Here is a 22,750-nt window from a genome sequence, read left to right as displayed (position 1 = left end):
TCTCAAATAAACTATCTAACCTTACACTAAAGGAACTAGAAAAAGAACAACAAACAAAGCCCAATGTGAGTAAAATGAAGGAAATAATAATCAGAGTGGAAATAAAATAGAATCTAAGAAAACAGGAAAATCATTGAAACTAAGAGCTGGTTCCTTGAAAAGATAAACAAGATTGATAAACATTTAACCAGAATTATCAAGAAAAAAAGAGAAACACACAAATAAATAAAATAAATGAAAGAGGTGAAGTGACAACTGACACTGCAGAAATACAAAAGATTATAAGAAAATACTAAGAACAATTACATGCCAACTAATTGAACAATCTGGAAAAAATGGATAAATTCCTAAAAACATATAATCTTCAAAGATTGAATCAAGGAAAAAAAAAAAACAGAAAATCTGAACAGATTAATTACTACCAAAGAAATTGTATCAGTAATAAAAAATTTAAAAAAATCTCCCAACAAACCAAAGTCCCTGAAGGTGTCACAGGGAAATTTTACCAAACATTCAAAGAAGAATTAACACTTATCCTTCTCAACTATTCCAAAAAAATTCAAGAGGTGGAAAGCTTCCCAAATTTATTTTATAAGGAAATACTTCTGATGTACATACATGCAAAATTCTAAAAAGTATAGATATATTAGCACACCAAATTCAGCATTTAAAGATTATACACCAGATATATAAGTGGCAGCTGGTGCTGGTGCCATGGGCTGCTTGTGGGCAAGAATAGAGTTTGATGGCAGGCGGACAAGTAATGAACACCTGTATAACAGCTAGCATGACCTGATCGGAGCTGAGATTCACAGTCAGCAAGCCTGAGTGCTGAGCCCACCCATGAATGGGACAAAAAATCAACAAGAGAGCCCACATAATCCACACACAGATCATTCCTAGAGCACCCAGTTCAGAATATCAAGGAGACTACACCGCTGGGTATCACAGGAAAGCCACACTACCAAATCTGGGAGGCACAGTGGTCTTATCCAATACACAAAAACAAACACAAAGAAACAGCAAAAATGGGGAAACAAAAAGGCCCCAAATGAAAGAACATGAGAAATCTCCAGAAAATGAGCTAAATGAAATGGAGGCAAGCAATTTATCAGAAACAGATTTAAAAACAAAGTTTGTTAGAAAGCTCAACACCATGAAAAAGGACATAGAGACCATAAAAAAACACTCAGGAAATGAACAATGGTGTGACTGAGATAAAGAATACCCTGGAAGGAATTAACAATAGGTTGAAAGAAGCAGCGAATTGAATCGACAATTTAGAATATAGGGCAGAAAAGAAATTGTTCAATTAGAGCATCAAAAAGAAAAGAATACTTAAAAAGCATTAGGAAAGCCCTAGCCGGTTTGGCTTAGCGGTTAGAGCATCAGCCCATGGACCAAACAGTCACAGGTTTGATTCCTGGTCAAGGGCTCATCCCTGGTTTGCAGGTTCTATACCTGGCCCTGGTCGAGGTCAATGGGAGGCAACCAATTGATGTGTCTCTTTCACATCTCTCTCCCCACCACCCTCCCTCCCTCCCTCTTCTCTCTCTCTCTCTCTCTCTCTCTCTCTCTCTCTCTCTCTCCCTTCCTTCCACTCTTTCTAAAAATCAATGGGAAAATATCTTCAGGTGAGGATTAACAACAACAACAAAGCATGAGGACACTTTAAGGGAACTTTGGGACAATATGAAATGAAACAACATTTGCATCATAGGGGTATCAGAGGAAGAAGACTATGAGCAAGGGATAGAGAACCTTTTTGAAGAAATAATGACAGCAAGAGAGAGGGAAGGGGAGGGAGAGAGAGATAGAAACATCGATGAGAGAACATCAATCGGCTGCCTGCAGCATGCCCCCCACTGGGGATTTGGCCCACAACCTGGGCATGTTGTCTGACAGGGAATCGAACCAGTGCCCTGTTGGTGCATGGGTTGATGTTCAACCACTGAGCCACACCAGCTGGGCGGGAAAAGATATTTATGAAAGAAAGCTCCAATAAGGGATTCATATCCGAAATGCATAAAGAAGTCATACAACTCAACAGCAAAAAGAAAGTAACCCACTTAAAAAATAAGGAGATGACCTCAATAGACACTTCTCTAAAAAGGACACGCAATGGCAGATAGACATATGAAAAGATACTCAATGTAACTAATCATTCTAGAAATGCAAATTAAGACCACAATGAGATATCACCTCACACCTATCAGAATGGTGATCATCAATAAATCAACAAACAACATGTGTTGGTGAGAAGTGACAGAAGGGAACCCTTGTGCACTATTCTTGGGATAGCAAATTGGTGTAGCCACTATGGAAACCATATGGAGTTTCCTCAAAACATTAAAAATAGAACTGCCTTATGACCCAGCAATTCTATTTCTGGGTATATATCCAAAGAAATCTAAAACACTAATTTAAAAAGATATATGTACCTCTTTGTTCATTTCAGCATAATTTACAATATCCAAGAAATGGAAGCAACCCAAGTTCCCACCAGTAGACACAAAGATAAAGAAGAAGTGGTACATATATACAATGAAGTATTACTCAGCCATAAAAAAGAATGAAATCTTACCACTTGCAAAAACATTGATGAAACTAGTGGGTATTAGGCTAAGTGAAGTAAGTCAGACAGAGAAAGACAACTACCATATGATTTTACTTATATGTGGAAACTAAAGAACAAAATTAATGAACAAACAACAGAAACAGACTCATAGATACAAGAACAAACTGAGGGTTGCTAGATGGGAAGGAGGTTGGGAGGCTGGATGAAAAAGATGAAGGGATTAAGAAGTTCACGTTGGCAGTTACAGAATCATCTCAGGGATGTAAAGTACAGCATAGGGGATATAGTCAATAATATCCTAATAACTATGTGTGGTGCCAGGTGGGTACTGGAAATACCAGGAGGATCACTTAGTAAAGTATGTGATTGTCTAACCACTATGCTGTACACCCGAAACTAATACAAAATAATACTGAATGTGAACTGAAATTGAAAAACAATTTTTTAAAGTTACTGGTCAGCAGTAATGCTTGGTACCAAGTCAGTCACTTCAGGTCCAGGAAAACAACCATTTTCTGTGTTGGGACAATTCTTTTAAATGATCCAGAAGCAAAAGTGGAGCCTGCTGCTGGGGCCTGTGCATCGTGCATGACTGGCCGGCTTCTCCAGCTGCTCTCCCAGTGCCTTCACTCTGCGTCTATCTGTGGAAATGCTGGAATGCTTGCCTAGTGCCCCTCGGTGCCCAGGGGACGTGAACCACGCGAGAGGCACTGCTCCTAATTTTGCTCCTTTTGAGAACAGAACTAAATAGGGGTTGGGTGCACACAACTTTAGAAGTTATTTTACTATTAATGGTCTCTTTCTCACAGATTTTTGGGAACAGACATTTATAGAGTTAACCAAAATCAAGTTATAAAAAACATAGTATTACCCATCACACCATACAAAAGTATGTGATCATGTCTACCTGTGGTTTAATGTGCATGAAGGTGAAAATAGTATGATTTACCACTTTTCTCATCATGTCACCAGATGTCTGGTACCAAAGGACATGAGGGCTTGAGAGCTCATAATGCAAATATTATTTCTAAGCTGTGACTAATGGACTGGGTGAAGGGGGAGTAGATTTGGACATAAACTAACTGGCGGTGTAATTCCAGGGTGAGAGCATGGACAACTTTAACTGGGGCGTGCGCAGGCGCTCTCTGGACAGTCTGGACAAGTGCGACATGCAGCTTCTGGAGGAGCACCAGCTTTCAGGGAGTTCTCCCAGCCTAAGTAAAATGAACCACGAGGACTCCGACGAATCGTCTGAGGAGGAGGACCTTACGACCAGCCAGATCCTGGAGCACTCGGACCTCGTGAGTAGAAGCTCTCGCACTGTAGGAACTGGGAGACTTATTCGGAAGTAAAGCACAGTTTCCAGTTGCAGCTAAAGAAACTTCCAGAGCTGCTGAACCAAAATCTGAACCATCAGGTGGTGTCAGAGTGAGTCTCACTGGCCTCCTCTCTGTAGGTTGCACATGGAAGGAAATGCCGGAGTATTTGGTAATCTAGTAACAATCTCTGGATGCCATCAAGTCTGTTAGGGCCTAGATTTTCCCCAAATAACTTTCCTTATGCCGAAATCTTTTTAAAAATTCCTCAGACGTCTGAAGTTTAGGAAGTGTGCCAGCCAGACATTTTGATGTGGTTATCTGAAAACGTGGGTGTGTGGGGGCGAGCGCTGTGCCATCACCCCAGGTCGCCGGCCCTAACAGTGGACTGTGGACAAACAAGACCTAGCAACCAACAACTAGCTCGCTGTACAATAGTCTATGCTTGTATAAAAGAAGAGTATACATCACGCCGAAACATCACACCATGTTTTATTTCCTTTGCTTTGTCAACAGATCATGAATCTGTCCCCTTGTGAGGAGGCCAACCCCGTGGACTCACTCACTGCGGCATGTGACATGACCTCCGCTGACCCTCATCCCTTCAGCGCTAGAATGGCTAGCTTTGACTCTTCTTTGCCCGATGTGAATAATCTCCAGATTTCTGAGGGTTCCAAGGTGAAGAGATTTTGCAACTATGATTGTAGTTTTCTTAAAGAAAAAGTTGTTCTAATTTCCTGAGAATTCTTAGGCAGTTGTCAGTAGAGGGACTACTTTTCTCTTTCTCTTTCTCCCTTTTCTGGTGTATGTGCATCTGTGTGCCTAAGCCTATTTTGAAGTCGCTTTACCCTCTTAACTTGAGCAACCACCTTCTTGTTGGTTGAAAGAGTTTGATATGAGGTCTTTTAACAATGAAGCAGCCTGCATTCCCATTAGCAGGCACACAGCGGACTGATCACGCGGAACAGGTGCGTGTCTGCGATGGCTGCGCTGGGGACAGGTGCGTGTCTGCGATGGCTGCGCTGGGGACAGGTGCGTGTCTGCGATGGCTGCGCTGGGGACAGGTGCGTGTCTGCGATGGCTGCGCTGGGGACAGGTGCGTGTCTGCGATGGCTGCGCTGGGGACAGGTGCGTGTCTGCGATGGCTGCGCTGGGGACAGGTGCGTGTCTGCGGTGGCTGCGCTGGGGACAGGTGCGTGTCTGCGGTGGCTGCGCTGGGGACAGGTGCGTGTCTGCGGTGGCTGCGCGGGGGACAGGTGCGTGTCTGCGGTGGCTGCGCTGGGGACAGGTGCGTGTCTGCGGTGGCTGCGCTGGGGACAGGTGCGTGTCTGCGGTGGCTGCGCTGGGGACAGGTGCGTGTCTGCGGTGGCTGCGCTGGGGACAGGTGCGTGTCTGCGGTGGCTGCGCTGGGGACAGGTGCGTGTCTGCGGTGGCTGCGCTGGGGACAGGTGCGTGTCTGCGATGGCTGTGCTGGGAGCTGCTGCGCTTTGCCCTGCTTAGAAGCAGTGCTGCCGCAGCGTGGGTGTGTGCATGCATCCGAGGGCATTTTTTCCTGCGTGGGAACCAGTAATACAATTCGTACATTGATTCAGTCCTCGCCTTCTGGCATACTATCAGAATTTTCAGTATCAGTGACAGTATTGCGAACAAACCAGATTCACACAAAACAGTCCTAGCCAGGCTCTCTGAGAAGAAAAGTAAGTAATGGATACAATCTTCTTATTTAAAAGGTCAGCTTAACAAAAAAACCTAACAATGTATATTTCATTTAAAGCTTATTTTGTCAAAATTTCCAGAAAATAACCCCTCCGTAAAACTGTTCATTCCAACATTGTGTTCATATATGTGCCCATTAGATTAGAATTTTGTTTTCTTATATTAGACATACCAAAATAACCTATTTCTGTTCAGATAAAGTTGTCTTTATCTTGAGATTGGTTATGAAAATATAATATTGAAAGAGAAAATAAAATAGAAAAGAATTTATAAAAGTATAATCTTTCTGATACTTCTAATGGAAAAAAAGTAATACTGGGGGGAAAAACAGTGTTCTGTGTTCTTAAATAGTGCACTAAAAATAGATCTGAGATCTAGGGAAATCTTACATACTTTAAACCAAGGGCAACTGACCAAATTGCATCACCTAAAAATATTAAAGCTTAAAGAAAACATGTTTCTACAATTGCCCCATTGCAAAGGGACTGTGACCAAGGATCCTTAGAGTTAGTAGAGTCCTTTTTTAGCCAAAAAGGGGGCCAGAAAGGAAACTTTTCTGAGATTAAAATGCCAGAATCCTAAAATTAAGAAATTAAATTTCGCCCTGGCCAGTTTGGCTCAGCAGTTAGAGTGTCGGCCCATAGACCCAAGGTTTGCGGGTTTGATTCCAGGTAGGGGTCGTACAGGAGGCAGTCAATCAATGTGTCTCTTTTACATCAACATTTCTCCCTACTTTCCTCCCTCCGTCCCTCCCTTCCTCTCTATCTAAAAATCAATAGAAAACTATCCTAAGGTGAGGATTCACAACAAAAAAAGAGAAATTAAATTTCATGGACAGTACATCACAAAATAAGTGTGAGGTTATTAGCATTTGATGTTTCTCAGTCTCAGAATAGGCATTTTCTCAATTTTTCTATTTTGAATGCTAAATTATATAGATTGCTCATAGAAACCATTGTCTAAGTAATAATATTTTTATGGACTCACACAGAAATCTTCTAATTCTATCAAGGAAAGATTGAGTTTAATTTCTGAAAAGCTATCTCTATTTTCACATAATCTGGGTTTCTGCAATGTGTTACGTATCTGTGATGTTACAAAGAGAAAATAAGATATTTCTGTAAGAATTCAGCTGTCCCATAATAGTTTATGTACACTAGTAACCGAGCCCGGTCACCGTGGCCTCTCTTCGGGCACCACTGCAGTTTTATAAAGCAGGAAGGATAAGCCTCCAAACCCAGTATTTAGGAGCAATTCTTTCAAAGACATGAGATATGCTAATATCCTAACACATCTTCGAACACCCCTGTTAATTCCCCTATCAATCCTTAATTAAAAATACTAAACAGGTAGCAAGATGTCAACCGTAATAATGCTCTAAGTTATATACATTTCTATTTTTGCCCTGATTTTGTATTTGTTTTAAGAAAATGACTCATTGAAAGGTATACATTAGTTTCTCTCTCTCCTTTTCTGGTCTGTAGCCAGTTGTCTTCCTTCCTCTCCTAAAGAACAATCGGTTCCCAGCTGATTCGCCCTTGGCCCAGGTCCAAGCCCAGCTTTTTCCTTTTTATTTGTTACGACTCCTTCCTGCCCCTCCCTGGTCCCAGTTCCGCCTGCCCTGCAGCCCTTTCATTTCACTGTTCATTCTACCTACGTTTTATAGTAACGTGAAAGCAGCCCCTCGTATCTGTGATCTTCAAGGGATATTCCCAAGAACAGCACAGACGTCAGTGGGTCTCAGGAGTGTCAGTGTGGAAGGGCCTTCAGCGCGCAGCTCCGTGCCCCCCACGGAGAAACTCGTGCTCACCGGACACCTTCCCAGAGCATCTACGGTCCTGTACCCGAGGGTTCTAAGTTCTAGTTTCCGTAGGTGAGAAGGTTCGTGTTGGAGAATTTTATCTGGGCAGGCTGGGGTCATTCAGTGAAAGCGTTCTGAATCCAGTGTGGTTTTTCTAACCCCAGCTCAGCTCTGATGAGACACTAGACAGGCCTTTCCCATGTGGGGCATCGTATCCTCGTCAAAGGTGGAGGTCGGACCAGGGGGCACTGTGGTCTCCCAGGTTTAGCATCTATTCTCCATAATCACGGGTCAGATGTGGTAACGTCCTGAGACCTCTTTGGGGACTATTATGAAGAAGACTGGGGAGTAAGGAGAGAACAGCACTTCGGGTAATTCCTGAGTCTGCTTATAGAAATTGATTATATTATAGCTAGAAATCAAATGCTCCCAATTTATGTCACTGTCAAGATTTCAGCCTGTTTTTCTTTGGATGAACAGACATTCCCATATATTCTTATATGTTGGGGGGTGGGTTCTTTCTCTGTTCGTTTTCCAGGCTGAAGCTGTGCAGGAGGAGGAGGACACCACCGTACATGAAGATGATCTTTCTGCTTCCATCAGTGAACTCCCAGCAACTTACGAATGCAGTGACAGCTTTAGTCTGGACATGACTGAGGCAGAAGAAAAAAGCAACCAAGCCCTGGACCAGTTCACTCTGGCAAGGTAGAGGCGCCCTTGGCAGAAATGTGTGGAGCCGTGTGCATGGCCCGGGGGAGTGCACGCCATCTGACTTGAGTTGAATGTCACACTCAACACTGCTGGGACCTCCTGATGAAGGAGTCCAGACTGACACACAAGCTGGAGGGCTCCTAGTGGGTCAGAATCAACCATCCCCAGTGTAAGGCCTGGGGGGAACCAAAGAAGTTCTCATGTAGGCGCTCATAAGCCACAGAGCAACCATAGAACGCCAAAGAGGGGCCTGGGGACGAGGTTCTTGTTAGCTTTGAAAATAAGCAAGATTGCCTGACCGGTGTGGCTCAGTGGTTGGGCGTCGACCCTGCACCAAGAGGTTGCTAGTTCGATGCCCAGTCAGGGCGCATGCCCAGGTTGTGGGCTGATCCCCAGTGGGGGGCATGCAGGAGGTAGCCAGCCAATCAGTGTTCTCTCTCATCGATGTCTCTACCTCTCTCTCCCTTCCTCTCTCTCTGAAATCAATAAAGAAAAAATTGAAAAATAAAAAATAAACAAAATTGGCAAGACTTGGAAATGAGGAGTTCTTTCCGTTTTGAATTAAAAGACCAGAACAGGAGGCTCTTTACAAGCTAAATACCTGCTCTATTTCGAGCACATGCCTTGTGGCTGATGTTTCTGAGCCTGGTGAGATATGGTCAGAGAATACAAATAGGAAAAGTGTAAAGAGGAATAGAGATGTGAACACTAATGTGACGTCTAGAATAAATCACAAATGATGATGCTACAGACTTACTTCAGGAGAAGACGATCAGAACCCCAGTCACTCCTCTGAACACTGAAAATCAGAACTAAGCAAAGCTTCTGATGTGGACCAGGGGTGGGGAACCGTCTTTCTGCCAAGGGCCATTTGGATGTTTATAACATCATCCACAGGCCATATGAAATTACCACCTTAGAAATCAGCCTGCTGTGTTTGGTCAGGCTCATGTGGTGAGGCGTGTGATGTTAGCTGGTACGGATTTCCCAGGCCTTATATGGCCCGGCCCCGATGTCCCCCAGCCCTGGGACAGAGGCCCCGTCGGCCGGTACCCACTCCCCGAAGAGCTGTGGTAATGCCTAGAGGAGGCTCTGCCTTCTGCCTTTTGTTCAGAACCCTCTTTCCTCTGTTCCTCTCTGCACTTCCTCTCCTCCTCCACTTTTCCTCTGGGCATGTACGCATATGCATTCATCACGGAAAAGTTAAAAGATTCAAAACTTTCGTTCCAATTTTTCACAATGAAAAGTGCTCTGGACCGAAAGGGCCGAGCACAGGAAGCAAGTCGCCGTCTGCGAGAGGCAGGCGCCAAGGCTAAGAGCCACCAAATCTGTAGACAGGAATCGGAATTGGAAGAATCACAGAAACTCTAGAGGTGAACATTGTATCTCCTAGACTCAGAAAGCACCTTAGAGACCTCGCCTGAAAGCGGGTTCCCAGAGCACCCCGCGGACGAGGGGGGGCGAAGCAGGCTGGCGGGAGTAGCACTGAGACCTGTAAGGAAGGACATCACTTCCTGACAGCCGTCATTTCTTCCAGCTTTGGAGAAGGTGACAGGAGAGTGTCGCCCCCACCCTCACCCTTCTTCTCGGCCATCCTAGCTGCGTTCCAGCCCGCGGCCTGCGACGACGCCGAGGAAGCCTGGCGCAGCCACATCAACCAGCTCATGTGCGACTCCGACGGCTCCTGTGCCGTGTACACGTTCCACGTGTTCTCCTCCTTGTTTAAGGTACGGTGCTCACCTCCAGGCGGAGCACTGGGCTCTCTGGGGAGCCAGCCATCTTCTCAGTTAAGAGGGGATTGCTGCCCGGCCCGTGTGGCTCAGTGGTGGAGCATCGTCCCAGGGACTGAGAGGTCCCGGTTCGATTCCGGTCAGGGCACATGCCCGGGCTGTGGGCCCGATCCCCAGTGGGGGGCGTGCAGGAGGCGGCGGTTGACGTTTCTATCTCTCTCTCCCTCTCCCTTCCACTCTCTAACATCAATAAAGAAAAAAAAAATTTTTTAAGGGATTGCTGTTTATTTCTGTGTTTATACTATTTTCTCCTTCAAACACCTCTTTCTCTCTGACTTTATCCCTGCTTCTGTTCAACCTTCATCTGCTCAACTTGCCCACCCTGGTGTTGTGAGGACGCTGCCCTCGGCGACAGGCTGCCATGGCGTCCTGCTCACTTCACACATCTGGCCTTCGGTGCCATGAGGCCCACATCACCACGACATCAGGACCGTTAAGCAAAGTCCTCCTCCAAGCCTCTCCCCACCTCTGCTGTCCTCTGAGACCTCTCTGTATCTTTTCTCTTCACTGTTTATATTTTTCCTTTTTTAGTCTTTTATCCCCTCTGTGAATTCCTTAAACACGCCAGTTCCTTGGACATTGCTTACTTCCCTTAGCTGCTTCTGAACAGACGTCAGGTCATCTGTTGTGTCTCCTGCATGCACCACACCCATCGAGTCCATCCAGTGTCCTTGTGCAAACTGGAACCAGTGTCCCTCCCCGCGGAGGGTTGCAGTGCCGGGTGTGGCCAGCAGGGAGTAGGCTGGGCTTCAGCCCCCAGCCTGGCACCTGGGGACCTTGGAAACAGCTCTGTGTAAGCATTTCTCATGTGGACGCCTTCAGATTCAGCTTCTCAGCTTCAAACACACTTAAAAACAACAACTCAACCACAGAGATGGCAGGGACTCAACTTCTGGTTGATGCTTGAAAGTGTATGTTTACGCCGCCTGGCTCTGGGCTTGCAGATCCTTGTGCGTCCTCTGTGTTTCGCTGTGAACACTTGCTCTCCACGTTCCCCCCGTGCTGGCGGCGGAGGAGGGCAGCCCAAGGAGAGGAGGTGCCTGTCAGGGAGAGATGCAGTCTTCAGGCAGCATTGGGGTAACTGGTCCGTTGTGCCCTGGCTGGTTTGGCTCAGTGGTTAGAGCGTTGGTCTGTGGACCAAGGAGTCCCGGGTTCGATTCCGGCCAAGGGCACGTACCTCGGTTGCAGTTTGTCCCCAGCCCTGGTAGGGGTCGTGCGGGAGGCAACCAATCGTTGTGTGTCTCTCATATCAACGTTTCTCTCTCTCTTTCTCCCCCCTTCCTCCCACTCTGAGGATAAATGTAAAAATGTCCTTGGGTGAGGATTAAAAATAATAATAATAAGAGAAAACTACTTTAAAAAATACATGTAGAATACTGCTCCTCTTTGTAATTCCTAGAAAATAGTGAAGATGCCCTGGCTGGTTTGGCTCAGCGGTCAGAGCATCGGCCTGCGGTCCTGAGAGACCCGGGTTCGGTTCCCGCTAAGGGCATGTGCCTCGGTTGCAGTTTGTCCTCGGCCCTGGTTGGGTCATGTGGGTGGCAGCCACTCGATGTGTCCCTTTCACGTCGATGTTTCTCTTTCTCTCTTCCTCTCTCTCCCTCCTGCTCTGTCTGAACAAAAAATGGAAAAATGTCCTCAGGTGAGGATAAAAAAAAAAAAAAGAAAATAATGAAGATTATACACTAGCATTTCATTATAGATTATGGGTGCCTTTTATTTTCTTCTTTTTACTCTTTCAAGTTCCCATTTTCCAATAATGGAAATGCTTTCCTTGCATTATTTTCAGGAAAGTATTTTTCTAGCCTTTAATTTTAATAATGCATAAAACAGAACAGCCACTGATAGGTTCAGGGCAGTGGAAAGGAAGTCCCGCTGGGACAGGAGGGGTGCGGATGGGGAAGGCACAGAGTGGGAACCTACCAGTTTTACGTGCAGAGCGCTGTTGCGTGTGTCGGGCACGCTAACGCGGTTGGGCCCAGGGATGAGCACCCTAACCACCTTCAGGAAGAGCCGTGGCCGAAGAGAAAGGCAGGAAAATAAGGAATTATGTAAAAAGAGCAAAGTGAAAAAACTGGAATCATCTGCCTTATATAATTTCAAACGCAGGACATTGTCATTTAGTTCAGCCTCGAGGCCCTTCTTATGACCCATTTTTGGAGAATTTTAGACCATGGTTCCTCACTGAGAGTTATTTGTGCTGCTGTCTCTCACAGTTTTCAATTTACTTTTCCTGGGGCCTCTTAGAAGTGGAAGTGGACAAACGGAGGTTGTGTCTGAGGTGCACGAGACTGGGGCAGCTGTAGACTTTAGACGGAAAGCAACTGGGAGATACAGGCCCCAGAAACACTCGAACATTACACCAGATCGAAATTTAAAAACAAACTACCAGAAAGCTACCATTTGAGGTAAATTTTATTGTTAAGGATTCAGGAGCAAAATAATGTCTTATTTAGATTGCTCTAAAGTCTATTTTTAAATACTGGTCAATAATGCATCCCTATGTCTGGCTGTTGTAGTAACTTTCTTGTTATGGTTACTAGACTATCGTGCTCAGTGTTCTGGTCCTCGGAGCAGTACTTGCCCTCTTCTGGGGAGGCCACCTCCTCTCGGCCCTGGACGGCCTCCCAGCTGTGCAGACCCCTGAGGGACGTCACTTCAGTGAATGAAGCCACTTCTTTCTCCCTTTTCCTGTCCCCTGGGCAGGTAACGGTGTCTTTCTTCGACTCCCCAGCAGCTGGCATCCTCGCTAACCACAGCAGGTGCTCAATAAATGTAGGAAGAATGAACAGAATTTTATTTTAATGGAAATCTTAAAAAACGCAGCTTCTGACTTAATGCCAATTGATCAACAGTTTGTCGCATGAGCTGTGCGGTGGGGCTGGGCCCCAGCAGCCCAGTGGGTTTGGATTTGTTTTTTCATCATTGTATTAGAGCAATCCCTGTGGAGTTTATTTGCAATAATAAGATAAATGTGTGCCTCCTGTTTTGGTTTTAATATTACATTTAGCCTTAAGAACTTTAACTACTATCAAATACCATGTAATTGAGGGCAATAACAGCAGCTAAATAGGTATTAATAAAATATGCTAGAATTGAAATATATTTCAGGCACATAGTCTATTAATCTCTTGTCATGTCCTCACCATATCTGTTTACTACTTTCCATCATTTTCCTGTGAGTCTGACCACCGTGTTTCCCTGGATTCAGGATTGTGGAGGGAGCAGAGAGGACGTAATTGCAAAACAGCTTGGTTTCAAAGGCAAGGAAATGGTTTCCAATGATCTAGTGTGGACATCTTTACAAGTGCTTGATCAGTGTACTTCCTGCTGCTCCTGTCTTAGAATATTGTCACTGCATCACAGAGCGCCGTCCAATCGGGGTGTGTTCACACGGACATCAGAGGACAAAACTGAACGCATGTCCCTAAAATAGCACCTGCCTTTCTGTGTGGCTCTGACGTTCCCTGGGAGGTCTGGCTTCTCAGTACCCAGGTCTCCTTACCCGCAGTTAAGATGGGGAGAACCCCAAACTCTACGAGGGGCCTGAACCCCCCCCCTCCGGCTCTGCCATCCACCAGCTGTTGTGATGCTAGACATGGCGTCTCCTGCTCCTTTCTGCTTTAACATTCCGTCAGGGCCTTTTCCCCCGTTTTTTTTTTTTTTTTCTGTTTTTGCACCGAAAACTAACGTAACAAAACAAAGACAAGTGTTATGCAAGATTCTGAGATACAAAAAATAAGTCCTATGCAACACGGTTGGCAATTAAACTAGCATAACTTACAAAGAACTTGCTGCTGCTTCGGGGACATGGGGATGTTCCCATAACAGGGCAGATCAGCTTTACCACGGACAAGAGTCTACAGTTCAAAAGGTAGGACAGACATCTCTCCCGGCCGGCTGGGCTCCGCGGTAGAGCATCGGCCCGCGGACCAGTGAGGCCCGGGTTTGATTTCAGCCGAGGGCACGTGCCTCAGTTGCGGTTCATCCCCGGCCTTGGTTGGGGTTGTGCAGGAGGCAACCAGTCTATGTGCCCCTCTCATGATGATGTTTCTGTCTCTCTCTGCCTTTCCCTCCCTCTCTCTCTACCTGAAGATAAATAGAAAAATATCCTCGGGTGAGGATTAAAAAAAAAAAGATAGGACTTCTCTTTGGGGAAAGTCCATGCCTAGGACTGGAATTATCTTTTGGCTAAGTATTTTATTCTTTTGGTTAAATATATTGTGTGTTGGACATTTGGAGGCTGAAAGTGTTTTCATTTGGGCACCAACACAGGCAGTGAACCAGCCCGTCCCCAATCAGTTTCCTCGGGCAGCACAGCTTTCCGGAAGTGTCGCACATGATGGCGGGGCGTGGGTGACGAGCCAGGCTCACACTCTCTCTGTCACTTACTAGTGGTATGAGCTTGAGTGAGTGACTTCACCTCTCTTAGCCTGCCTGTCACCTGGTGGTGAGGACTAAGGAGTCCGCGTAGACAGGGCCACAGGACCGTTGCACCTAGCCAGACGCTCCAGGGGTGGCCCAGGCAGCATTGCTCTTTCACCCTCCAGAGGCTCCAGTGGCACGAGTGCAGCTCCGTCTCAGGGAGCTGTGACCTTGGGAAGCAGAAAGGAGTCCCACCTCGTGCCCTTTCTGTGTCGCCCTCACTGATGTAACCTGAGTGTTCCCTTCGCGACCTGACAGAAGGACCCGCAGAAAGGAGCATGCACTTTCCGGAAAGACTCTAAGCATCCGCGTGGGGAAGTGACATTTTCGGAAGAAACTGTCCACGCTGCATGATTATTACCTTCACACCAACGTCACTCTGCTCCCATTTCTCCCGGCCATGCGCACCGAAGACCTACGTTCATTTGATGTTTTACCAAATTGTTTAAAAACTCTAGTTGGTGAGTTCAGACTCTACAAAGGATAACTATTTTTCCTTTCAGAATATTCAGAAAAGGTTCTGCTTCCTGACATGTGACGCGGCCAGTTACCTGGGAGACAACCTTCGGGGGATCGGGTCCAAGTTTGTCAGCTCGTCCCAGATGCTCACCTCCTGCTCCGAGTGCCCCACCCTTTTTGTGGATGCGGAGACCGTGAGTTCCCAGTCCTGCCCTGGTAGCCTGTGGCCTGCCCAGCTTCTGGTGGGGGCGACAGGCAGACTTGCTGGTGGTGTGGCTTGTTTGAGCGAGACTTGTGCTGTTTGTGAGCAGCACTGGGTTGTGACGTGCGTCCCAAAGGCTGGAGTCGGCACAGGCGTGAAGGGACAGTGTCGGCCCAAGCCAATAATCAGGAGAAAGCTCCGCCTCTCCCGGTGGCTCTTTGACAGCTATGCAGAGCCCACCCAGCCTGTCAGGCTGCCCAGCCAGATGGCTGTCCAGAGGCAACATGTCATCATCTTCCCCACCCCCAATCCTCAGCGAGGCTGACTGCCCTCTGGATGGATTCATCCAGCCCAAGCTGCAAGCAGTGAGTGTGAAGGGTGGTTACAATGGTCCCTGGCTGACTGCTGAGTGGTGATTTTATGAACATACCTCTAACCCTGCAAGGCTGTCGAGCTCTTTGAGGGCGGGGCGGGGTGTTACCTTCCTCTACGTCCCCCGTATACCACAGAACCATCTCCTATGCTGGGTAATTACTGGGGTTTAGAACCAGTGAGGCTGTGTTTAGATTTTAAGTCTCGGAGGAGTCAGTCTTTCTAAGAATTTGATTGGTGGTTGGCTGTCTTGCAGCAAAGCATACGATCTGAGAAATTCTATCTTAGTCACTGAAAGCCTATTTGGAGTTCTGTCTTCACACTACTTAGAGTACCACTGGGTGAAGATACTAGAGTTCGTGCATAAAATGGACAGCATATCTTAATGTGGGCTTCTGTAGAATACTTGCTAAGATCTTTCTGTCTACACTGATATGGGGAAAATGGATATTTTCATAGACATTTGGGTTAGCAAGCTAGTATTCAATTGCAGTTGCAGGAAAATTACAAATTGCACAGCTTACTAAAAATGGGTGCCCTTCCTCCCGTCTACATCACTTCTGAGCATACCTCTCCTTTCTTTTCTTGTTTATATATTTATTTAATTTTATTTTTGTTACAGGTGTTTCTCCTTTTTTACCCCACTGACACCCTCCTCCCCATCCCCCCTGCCCCGTCCCCGGCTTTGTTGTCCATGTCCATTGGTTATGCACACATGCACATAAGTTCTGTATACCTCTCTTTTCTACCTGTGCCTTGTCCAGGTATCTCTCTAGTTTGCTTTAACACAACTTATTTCCCTGTCTTTAGCTGCTTTCTTGTGGACTTCTGGACAAGCTCAAGTTCAGTGTTCTAGAACTGCAGGAGTACCTGGACACCTACAACAACAGAAAAGAGGCCACTCTCTCAGTAAGTGTTGTTTCTGTGTCTGTAAAACCAAGTGAACTAGCCACCGTGAGCACTTGGGAGGGGCTGGCTTCAACCTGAAAGAGGCGCTCTGGGGAGAAGACCGACTCCCCCATTCCTCTGCTGGGGTTGCAGTTCCAATTCCGCGTCGGTAGAACTGTCAAGATTGTGGATTACATAAAAATGACATCTACACAGGAGAGTTTTCAGCTTTCATTTTTAGCCCCATGACTTCCCTACCAAGTCATTGGGGAAAGTAGGTATCTCGAGATGTCACTTTATCAGTGTTGTATTTTTTCTGAGATTTTGCATTGTTAGTTACTTCCTCCCAGAGCACTTGTTGAGACGGGTCTCGTCACTCTCCTCCCTGACCATTCTTGGGCGGTTTCTCCCTGGCCCCACTGTTTCTCTCGGCCTCTGCTCCCGCTCCTCATTCTTTTCTTCTAGATTGTGGATTTAGATCTGGACCGTAAATGACAGAGACAGAGTAGTTTCTGAGAAATAGTGGTGTGATGCCTATGAGGCACTTCCTGCAACATGCCAGGCAGGAGCATGGGCTTTGAAGTCAGGTGGGCTTGGCGTCCAGTCACTGCTCATTTGCATGAGGGTTAGTGACCTTGGATAAGTTACTGATCTTCTCTCATCTCAGACTGATCATCTACAAGACAATGATAATAATTAGTGTATAGAACTTCTGTAAGAATATAACCATTTCAAAGTCATAGAAGTTATGACTGTGTCCAGCAACCTTAGAGTTAAATCTCTTAAATCATGTAATGCTCACAACTACCCTGGGAATTTCTATCATTATCCTCACTAGCTAGAGGGGAGAAGAATGGTATTACGAAAACAACACAATATTGCCTTTAAATATAAATAATAAATGAAGAAACTGCCCAGCACAGTGCCTCATACATAGAAGACAGTCATTGTAAAGTTACTGTTGGTTGGTTGGTTGGTTGGTATTGTTATTGACCTTCTTGTGACCTGTCCAAGGGCAAGAGTGCTGACATTCTCCTAGAGCAGTTCCTGTTGTCATATGTGTCCGTGGCCTTTTACCTGTTCCTGGTTTCCAGTTTCTGTCATCAGTTAATAAATTAATCCTTTCATTCTGGTTGGTGAACCGATGTCAGGTGTGAGTTTCACTTCTTCAGTGCTTTTTGTTTTCTGCCCAAAGTTGCATTTTCACATCTAGATTAGTTACTATGAGAGGCTTAAGACTGGCAGGTCCCCTAAATAGCTGAGCCATTACTATAACGGCCTTTCTTACATCGAAGGAGACCTGCCCCTCAGACGCACCCTCTGCGTGCCCGAAGTGGATGTGGCACGAGTCGGTGCGCTGTCCAGAATCACCCAGCCTGTGAAGAAATGTTGGGCCTGTCACCCAATTTCAAACATATGAAAGTTTTCTAACCCTGTATGAATTTGTTTTAATTTATACATAAATTAGGAATGGCCTAGTGAAATTCTTCAGGATATTGTATCACAGTGTTGACATTTTTATTTATTTATTTATTATCCTCACCCAAGGACATTTTTTGCATTTATCTTCAGATAGAGCAGGAGGAAGAGAGGGAGGAAGAGAGAGAGAGAAACATCGATGTGAGAGAGAGACATCGAGTGGCTGCCACCCACACAACCCCGACCAAGGCCAGGGATGAACTGCAACCGAGGTACACGCCCTGAGTGGGAACCAAACCCAGGACTCTCTAGTCCGCAGACTGATGCTTCTAACTGCTGAGCCTAACCAGCCAGGGCGAAATTGGATTTTTAAATGAACACTATTGAACCCACTTAAACAGATATTTTAATTTTAAATAATTTATCTTTAACCAAAAAGAATGATTTTCAAAAAATCATTACAGCAAATTTTTATTTTACTGTAATTAGAAGCCTAATCAATTTTTCCTGACAAAATCAATGATAACACATTCCCAGCGCATCTCTGAATTTACCTCTGTCTGTGTCTCCTTCCGACAACAGTGGCTTGCAAATTGTAAGGCAACATTTGCTGGAGGATCAAGGGATGGAGTAATTACCTGTCAACCAGGGGATTCAGAAGAAAAGGTAATAAAAGCCTTTAAGAATTTATCTTTTCTCTACTCTGAAATCGTGTGCTGGTTTTGATCCATCAAAGAATCATGGGACTTGAGGAAGAGGTGGAATGAATCAGCCATACATTCATATGAAGCCAATAAAGTAAAACAGAACGACATTCAGGCCGAGCATGACCATGTGTGGATGGGATTTGGGGGAGGGGGCTTCTTTTTGGAAAAAATAGAGGTATAAAAATAACCTTTCTGCTGGACATTGTCTAACTATACTAATCATTTCCCAATAATTCTGTTCTTTATTCAGAATATGAAACCAATTTCATTAATTTGTTGCTAAATTCCCTGGTTCCTTGAATGAAGAGTCTTTATTGACATTTCAGCACTCTATTTTTAAATCTTTTTAAAATTTTCAGTTGTAATTGACATATATTAGTTTCAGGTGTACAACATAGTGACTAGACATTTATATAACTATGACATGATTCCCTCCAATAAGCTTAGTACCCACCTGACACCATGAATAGATGTTACAATATTATCAACTATATTCCCTATGCTGTACTTCATATCCCCATGACTGTAACTGCTAATTTCTACTTCTTACTCCTCTCACCTTTTTCACCCAGTCTCCAATGCCCCTCCCATCTGGCAACCATCAATTTGTTCTCTGTATCAGTTTAGTTTGTTTGTTTGTTTGTTTAGTTTTTTAGATTCCACACATAGGTAAAACCATATGGTATTTGTCCTTCTCTGTCTGACTTATTTCACTTAGCATAATACTCTCTACATCTATCCATGTTGTTGCAAATGGCAAGATTTTATTTTTATGGCTGAGTAATACTCTACTGTATGTATGTACCACAACTTCTTTATCCAGTTGCCTCCATATCTTGGCTGCGATGCCAATAGGGGTGCATATGTCTTTTCAAATTAGTATTTTGGATTTCTTCATATACCCAGAAGTGAAATTGCTGGGTCATATGGTAGTTCTATTTTTAATATTTTGAGGAACCTCCATGCTGTTTTCCATAGCACCTGCACCAATTTACAATCCCAACAATGCATGAGTGTTCCCTTTTTTCCACATCCTCATCAACATTTGTTGTTTGTTGATTTATTGGTGAGGACCATTCTGACAGGTGTGAGGTGATATCTCATTGTGGTTTTAATTTGCATTTCACTGATGATAATTGATACTGACATCTTTTCACATGTCTATTGACTATCTGAATGTCCTCTTTGGGAAAATGTCTATTCAATTTCTCTGCCCATTTTTAATCCAATTGTTTGTTCTTTGGTTTTAAGTTGTATGAGTTCCTTATATATTTTGGATATTAACCCCTCTCAGATGTATCATTGATGACTATCTTCATCCATTCAGTAGGTTGTCTTTTTGTTTTGTTGATGGTTTCCTTTACTGTGCAAAATCTCTTTATTTTGATATGGTCACATTTGTTCACTTTTCTTTTAGTTTCACCACCTCAAAAGACATGTCAAAAAAAAATTTACTAAGAGCAGTATTAAAGAGTTTACTGCCTGTGTTTTTCTCTTATAGTTTTAGGGTTGGGGGCTTATATTTAAGTCTATTTGAGTTTATTCTTGGATATGGTGTAAGAAGGTAGTCTACTTTCATTCTTTTTCTTTTTTAATTTATTTTTGTCACAGGTGTTTCTCCTTTATTCCCCATTAACACCCTCCTCCTGATCCCCCAATCCTCTCCCCGCCCAAGGCGTTGTTGTCTATGTCCATTGCTTTCATTCTTTTTCATGTGTCTCTCTAGTTTTTCCAACATTATTTATTGAAGAGACTGTCTTTACTTCACTGCATATTCTTGCCTCCCTTTGGCATAGTTTAATTAACCATATAGGCCTCAGTTTATTCTGGGATCTCAGTTCTGTTCCCTTGATCTATATGTCTGTTTTTATGCCAGTACCATGCTGTTTTTATTACTATAACCTTGTAGTATAGTTTAGTATCAGGTAGCATGATACCTTAAACTTTGTTCTTCTCAGGATTGCTTTAGCTGTTCAGGGTCTTTTGTGGTTTCATATAAGCTTAGGATTCTTTGTTTTGTTCTATGAAAAATGCCATTGATAATTTGATAGTGATTGCATTGAGTCTTATAGACTGTTCAGAGTAGAATGGACATTTCAATGATGCTAATTCTTGCTATATACATGGTATATGCTTCCATTTATTTGTATATTTTTCAATTTCTTTCTTTAATGTCTTATAATTTTCTGAGGACAGGTCTTTCAACTCCTTGGTTAAGTTTATTCTTAGATATTTCATTTCTTTGATGCAATTTTAAGTGAGGTTGTTTTCTTAATTTCTCTTTTTGATATTTCATTATTGGTATATACAAATGCAGTTGGTTTCTGAATATTAATTGTATGTCCTACTATATAACTAAATCAATTTATTAGTTATAATACACTTTTGGTGGAATCTTTAGGGATCTCTATATATAGTATCATGACATCTGCAAATGAGAGTTTTCTTACTTTTCAATTTGGAAGCCTTTTATTTATTTTTTTTCTATTCTCATTGCTATGGCTAGGACTTCCAGTACTATGTTGAATAAAAGAGGTAAAAGTGGACATCATTGTTTTGTTTGTGATCTTAAAGATAAAGCTTCCAGGTTTTCCCCATTGAGTATGATGTTAGCTGTGGGTTTGATGCCCTTTGTTATATTGAAGTATGTTCCCTCTGTTCTCACTTTGCTGAAAGTTTTTATCATAAGTGGCTGCTGGATTTTGTTAAATGCTTTTTCTGCATCTATTGATATGATTATGTGATTTTTATCCTTCATTTTGTTTATGCAGTGTATTGTTAAGTAATTTGTAAATATTGAAACAATCTCACATTCTGGGAATAAATCCCACTTGAACATGGTGTATGATCTTTTTAATGCACTGCTTAATTTGGTTTGCTAATATTTTGTTGAGGATTTTTGCATCTTTGCTCATCATAGATGTTGGCCTTTCATTTTCTTTTTGTGTGGTATGTTTGTCTGAGGTTGGAATTGAGGTAATGCTAGCCTTGCAAAATGTGACTGGGAGTCTTCCATCCTCTTCAACTTTTTTGAATAGTTTAAGAAAGATAAGTATTAATTTATCTTTGAATGTTTGGTAAAATTCACCTGTGAAGTCATCTGGCCCAGAGATTTTTGTGCGAGTGTTTTCATTACTAATTAAATTTTGTTACCAGTTATTGGTCTGTTCATATTTTCTGTTTCTTCCTGATTCCCACCTTGGAAGATTGTATGTTTCTAGGAATTTATCCATTTCTTCAGGTTGTCCAATTTGTTGGCATATAATTTTTCATAGTATTTCTTTATGGCCCTTTCTCTCTGTGATGTCAATTGTCACCTCTTCTCTTTCATTTCTAATTGTATTTAGAGTAAAACCTTGATATAACAGACTAATTTGGGCAAGGGGGTGTCTGTTAAAGCTGAAAGTCTGTTATATAATAACGTTTTCCAAATGCGTATGTTAAAATTTTTAAATTAGTTAGTTTGCTTATTTTTACTTATGTAGACACGTTTGTGTTATTAAAATTAAGAACTTATAAAAAGTTTAATTTCACAGAAAAGTTTTCTATATGTATTAGAGTAATTTTAAATTTATACTGAATAGCTCTAGTAAATGCATGCATTCACCAGTCACCAAGAGTAAACAAATGCACACATCTGGGGCGTGGTTTAGTGCACACTGGAACATCGGCTGGCATGCATTAAAGTTGCTGCAGAAAGTCACACCACACAAGAGAACCAGTTACCGCGGTGTGATCACATGCTAATCATTCACTGAACATTGTTTATGAGAGGTGAATCTTGGATTTAAATATGTAGACTATAGTTGTACATATGTAATATTTATTCATGTTGGCAAAATTACTGAAGTATTTTTTCCAACATATGGCCTATTTGCTAAAATGTGTTAAAATTAACAGTAAATTAATAACAAAAAAAATAACCTGTTAATTTAATTAAAAGCAAAACTTGGTTAAAAGCATTTTAAAATTAACAGGGTGTTAATTTTCACATATGACATACAGATGTGTCTGTTAAATCCACAGGCCATTAATTCAGGTTTTTAAAATCAATGGTTTACTGTATTGGGGCCCTTTCTCTTTTTTTCTTGATGAGACTGGCGAAAGGTTTATCAATTTTGTTTATCTTTTCAAAGAACCAACTATTGATTTCTGGATCTTTTCTATTTTTTTTTCTTACTCTATTTCATTGAATTCTGTTCTAATCTTAATTATTTCCTTACTTCTACTTAATTGGTTTGTTCTTTTTCTGGTTCCTTTAAGTGTAAGGCTACATTGCTTGAGATTTTTTTTCTTGTTTCTTGAGAAAGGCTTTATTACTATAAATTTCCATTAGGATTGCTTTTGTTGTGTCCCATACATTTTG

The 22,750-nt window shown here is 43.2% G+C and overlaps 1 protein-coding gene across 2 annotated transcripts in view; it reads left to right on the top strand.

Moving 5' to 3' along the window:
* FRY (FRY microtubule binding protein) overlaps positions 1–22,750 on the top strand; it is a 309,064-nt gene that overhangs the window by 246,052 nt on the left and 40,262 nt on the right. For both annotated transcript variants that reach the window (XM_036251399.1, XM_036251398.1), the window contains 7 exons: positions 3,679–3,879; positions 4,411–4,572; positions 7,950–8,116; positions 9,660–9,849; positions 14,841–14,990; positions 16,181–16,279; positions 18,260–18,343. In XM_036251399.1, the coding sequence (XP_036107292.1) occupies positions 3,679–3,879; positions 4,411–4,572; positions 7,950–8,116; positions 9,660–9,849; positions 14,841–14,990; positions 16,181–16,279; positions 18,260–18,343 (1,053 nt within the window). The remainder of the gene's footprint in view (positions 1–3,678; positions 3,880–4,410; positions 4,573–7,949; positions 8,117–9,659; positions 9,850–14,840; positions 14,991–16,180; positions 16,280–18,259; positions 18,344–22,750) is intronic.

This window comes from Molossus molossus, unplaced genomic scaffold, assembly GCF_014108415.1.
Source record: "Molossus molossus isolate mMolMol1 unplaced genomic scaffold, mMolMol1.p scaffold_m16_p_10, whole genome shotgun sequence".
NCBI lineage: Eukaryota > Metazoa > Chordata > Mammalia > Chiroptera > Molossidae > Molossus > Molossus molossus.
This window is presented reverse-complemented; position numbering and strand designations above follow the sequence as displayed.